The 3530-nt window shown below is 57.9% G+C and overlaps 2 protein-coding genes across 2 annotated transcripts in view; both read right to left on the bottom strand.

Annotated features, from left to right (window-relative positions):
- RAB11FIP3 (RAB11 family interacting protein 3 (class II)) overlaps positions 1-348 on the bottom strand; it is an 85795-nt gene extending 85447 nt beyond the window's left edge. The window contains exons 1-2 of the mRNA XM_010002825.1: positions 328-348; positions 66-72 (exon numbers count right to left, since the gene is read on the bottom strand). Of these exons, the coding sequence (XP_010001127.1) occupies positions 66-72; positions 328-348 (28 nt within the window). The remainder of the gene's footprint in view (positions 1-65; positions 73-327) is intronic.
- Positions 349-609: 261 nt separating this feature from the next.
- Positions 610-3530, bottom strand: part of DECR2 (2,4-dienoyl CoA reductase 2, peroxisomal) — a gene marked incomplete at its 5' end in the record, with an annotated part of 7622 nt that continues 4701 nt past the window's right edge. The window contains 5 exons of the mRNA XM_010002836.1: positions 610-827; positions 1479-1583; positions 2077-2170; positions 2282-2406; positions 2815-2950. Coding sequence (XP_010001138.1) covers positions 610-827; positions 1479-1583; positions 2077-2170; positions 2282-2406; positions 2815-2950 — 678 coding nt within the window. The remainder of the gene's footprint in view (positions 828-1478; positions 1584-2076; positions 2171-2281; positions 2407-2814; positions 2951-3530) is intronic.

Genomic DNA, 3530 nt, shown 5'->3' on the forward strand with positions numbered 1-3530 from the left:
CCTCCGTCTTGTTCCCCGCGCGCTGCAGGGGGATCGTGTCCAGCAGGTTTGCTTCCTTGGCAAACTTCCCACCTAAGGGGGGAGAAGAAAGCGTCAGCTGGGATAACGGGCAATGGGCACAAGCTGGAGCACAGGAGGTTGAGGCTGAACGTGAGGAAAAACATCTGAGGGTGGCAGAGCCCTGGGACAGGCTGCCCAGAGAGGCTGGGGAGGCTCCTTCCCTGGAGACATTTCAAACCCAGCTGGACATGTTCCTGTGGAATCTGCTGGAGGTGACCCTGCTCTGGCAGGGGTTGGGCTGGGGGATCTCCAGAGGTCCCTTCCAACCCTGATGACTGTGTTCCCCATGCTGCTCTGACAACAGCACAGGGGTGAACCCTGCTCCACCTTCCCAAAAACCGAGGAAGCCTTGAGGAAAGTGCTGCCAAGCCAACACCTGGGCTGGCTGCCCTCACCTGGAGACCCTACCCCCTCTGGCTACCACGGGAGGGGCAGATCCTGGTGCTGGTCACCAAGTTAATGCCACCACCAGGGCAGCCACCTCCCTGTGCCACCAGGATTTGTGCCGCCAGCCCTGCTCTAACCCCGTGGAGGGGAAAGGCACGTCACCTAGAGTTTAGCAGAGGATGAAGCAATACCCAGCAAGGCAGGGAAGTTGTTGGCAGAGGTCAGCCAGCTGCCACCATCCACCACCAGGGTGGTGCCTGTCACGTAGGAGGAGAGGGGGCTGGCCAGGAACAGGGCGCTGTGCGCGACCTCCGTCTTGTTCCCCGCGCGCTGCAGGGGGATCGTGTCCAGCAGCTTTGCTTCCTTGGCAAACTTCCCACCTAAGGGGGGAGAAGAAAGCGTCAGCTGGGATAACGGGCAATGGGCACAAGCTGGAGCACAGGAGGTTGAGGCTGAACGTGAGGAAAAACATCTGAGGGTGGCAGAGCCCTGGGACAGGCTGCCCAGAGAGGCTGGGGAGGCTCCTTCTCTGGAGACATTCCAAACCCAGCTGGATGTGTTCCTGTGGGATCTGCTGCAGGTGACGCTGCTCTGGCAGGGGACTGGACTGAACCATCTCCAGAGGTGCCTTCCAACCCCACCACTCTGTGACTAACCATGGGATGACTCAGTGCAGCACTGCTTCCCAAGGAATCCAGCTGCGATCCTGGCACAGCCCTGAGGACAACCCAGGGACAACCCTGAGGGTTAGAGGTGGGAAGTCTGAGCCCACCCGTGGGATTCCTACAGCAACATGAGTTCAAGACAGGATCTCCAAGAGCTTTCCCAGCCTCCAGGGCTGAGCAGTTCCCTGCAAGGATACCAAGGCTGCAGGAAGGGCTGCTCGCCCAGAGAGATGTGCCAGAAGAGCTGCAGGAAAGTCATAGCCAACAGTGACAGCCCACGTACCCCGTGAGGTGCATGGCACTGCCACCATGGTCCCCTCCCTGACAGACACCAAGAAGCCACCATGGAGGCCCAGGTTGCCTTACCCAGCCTTCGGAAGCCCTCAGTGCCTGCAATGGGGCCTGGGGCCAAGCTGTTCACCCGGATCTGGTTGGGTCCCCACTCCACAGCCAGGTGACGGGTCATGGCATCTGGGAAGGGATTACAACAGGAATGAGCACATGGAGAGCAGAACCATTCCAGTTACTGGTGGGTTTTTATTGGGAGGAGGGACAAAAAGCCACAGGGAACTCTAGCCAAGAGCAACAGGCCCCGGCAAAGCAAGCCTGGGGGAGAGAAGAGCCTCATCCCAATCCCAGGGACCTACTAAGCACACCTGTTCATGGAATTCCTGAATCATAGGATAGTTCTGGTTGGAAAAGGCCTTTAAAATCATTGAGTCCAACCATTAACTCACCTTTACCCTGTCCAGTGCTAAACCACGTCCCTCAGCACCACATCTACAGGGCTTTGAAACCCCTCCAGGGATGGTGACTCCACCACCTCCCTGGGCAGCCTGTGCCAGTGGTTAATGACCCTTTCAACTATCCCATGGCTATCTTCCCATTCCAATACTTGGGAAGAATGGGCTTCTTTATTGGCCCCAAACAGCTCCCAGAGCCCCAGCAAGGAGCATTGAGGTACCTATGGCAGCCTTAGCAGAACCAGCATGCACCTGGAGGGCCTGTCCTCGGTAGCTCAGGGTTGCTGTGATGTTCACAATGACCCCACCATGGTCCTGGGGAAGGACAGGAGGTGTGGAGTTAGTGGGGAGCAGCACTGGGCTGTGGTGGGACAAGAGAGCTGGGTGAGGAGAGACAGCCACTGAGTCCTCTGCAGTTCCACTCACCCGGAAATACTTCTCAAAAAGGACTTTGGAGGTGTTGAAGGTGCCAAGGGTGTCAATATCCATCACTGTCTTGAAGGCATTGAAGGACAGGGAGCTGGCTGGGCACAGAAAGTTCCCTGCAGCATCTGAAGAATAAGCAGCCAGGGACAGAGTCAGGACAGGGCCAGGAGAGCTCAGGCAAGTTCAGAGCCTTTCTGAGGGAGGGATGGTGAGCAGTTCTGTGTGGGAACAGCACTGGTGAGGGGATTAACACCTGGTGGCTCTGGGGACTCAGCTGTACAGCCAGCCTGAGGGCAGGGGGTGCTGGTGCAGTGAGAGCAGTGATGGTTGGAGGGCCATGCATGGAGAACAGGCCACTGGTTCCTCTGAGCCCACCCCTGAGCTCCATCTGAGCTCATCCCTCTGTGCTCCCAAGGGCTGCCTGGCCACTCCCAGGCCAAAGCAGGACACAGACACTGGGCAAACACAAGCCCTGTGCTGAAAGCCACCCTTCCTGGCAGTGCCAGCTCTTCCCTGCCCGTTCCAGAGCTCACTGTTCACCAGGATGTTGATCTGTTCAAACTCTCTCAGTGCCTCATCCACTGCTGCCACGATGGTCTGGGGCTGCCGGACGTCCAGGCAGAGGGGCAGGCACTGCTGCCCTGTGGCTGCCACCAGCTTCTTGGAGGCCTGCAAAAAAACCCCAAACAAACAAGAAAACACAAAGAGAGATGAGGTTCTTTCTGGGACTTTCAGCAAAGGTGAGACCTGGACCTCATAACAGGTGAGACACAGGTCACAGAATCATGGAATCCCAGACTGGTTTGGGTTGGAATGGACCTTCAATATCATCTAGATCCACCCCCCTGCATGGGCAGGGACACCTCCCACCAGCCCAGGTTGCTCCAAGCCCCATCCAACCTGCCCTTCAACACTGCCAGGGATGGGGCAGCCACAGCTTCCCTGGGCAACCTGGGCCAGGCTCTCACCACCCTCACACTCCACAATTCCCTCCTCATGTCTCACCTCAATCTCCCCTCTGCCAGTTTTCATCCCTTCCCCCTTGTCCTCTCCCTCCCTGCCCTTGTCCCAAGTCCCTCCCCAGCTTTCCTGGAGCCCCTTCAGGCACTGGAAGGTGCTCTAAGGTCTCCCTGGAGCCTTCTCTTCTCCAGGCTGAACACTCCAACTGTCTCAGCCTGTCCCCAGAGCAGAACTGCTCCAGCTTTTGGATCATCTTTGTGGACTCCTTGGGACAAGCTCCCGGCGCTCC

Source organism: Chaetura pelagica, unplaced genomic scaffold (genome assembly GCF_000747805.2).
Source record: "Chaetura pelagica isolate M959 unplaced genomic scaffold, ChaPel_1.0 scaffold1201, whole genome shotgun sequence".
Lineage (NCBI taxonomy): Eukaryota > Metazoa > Chordata > Aves > Apodiformes > Apodidae > Chaetura > Chaetura pelagica.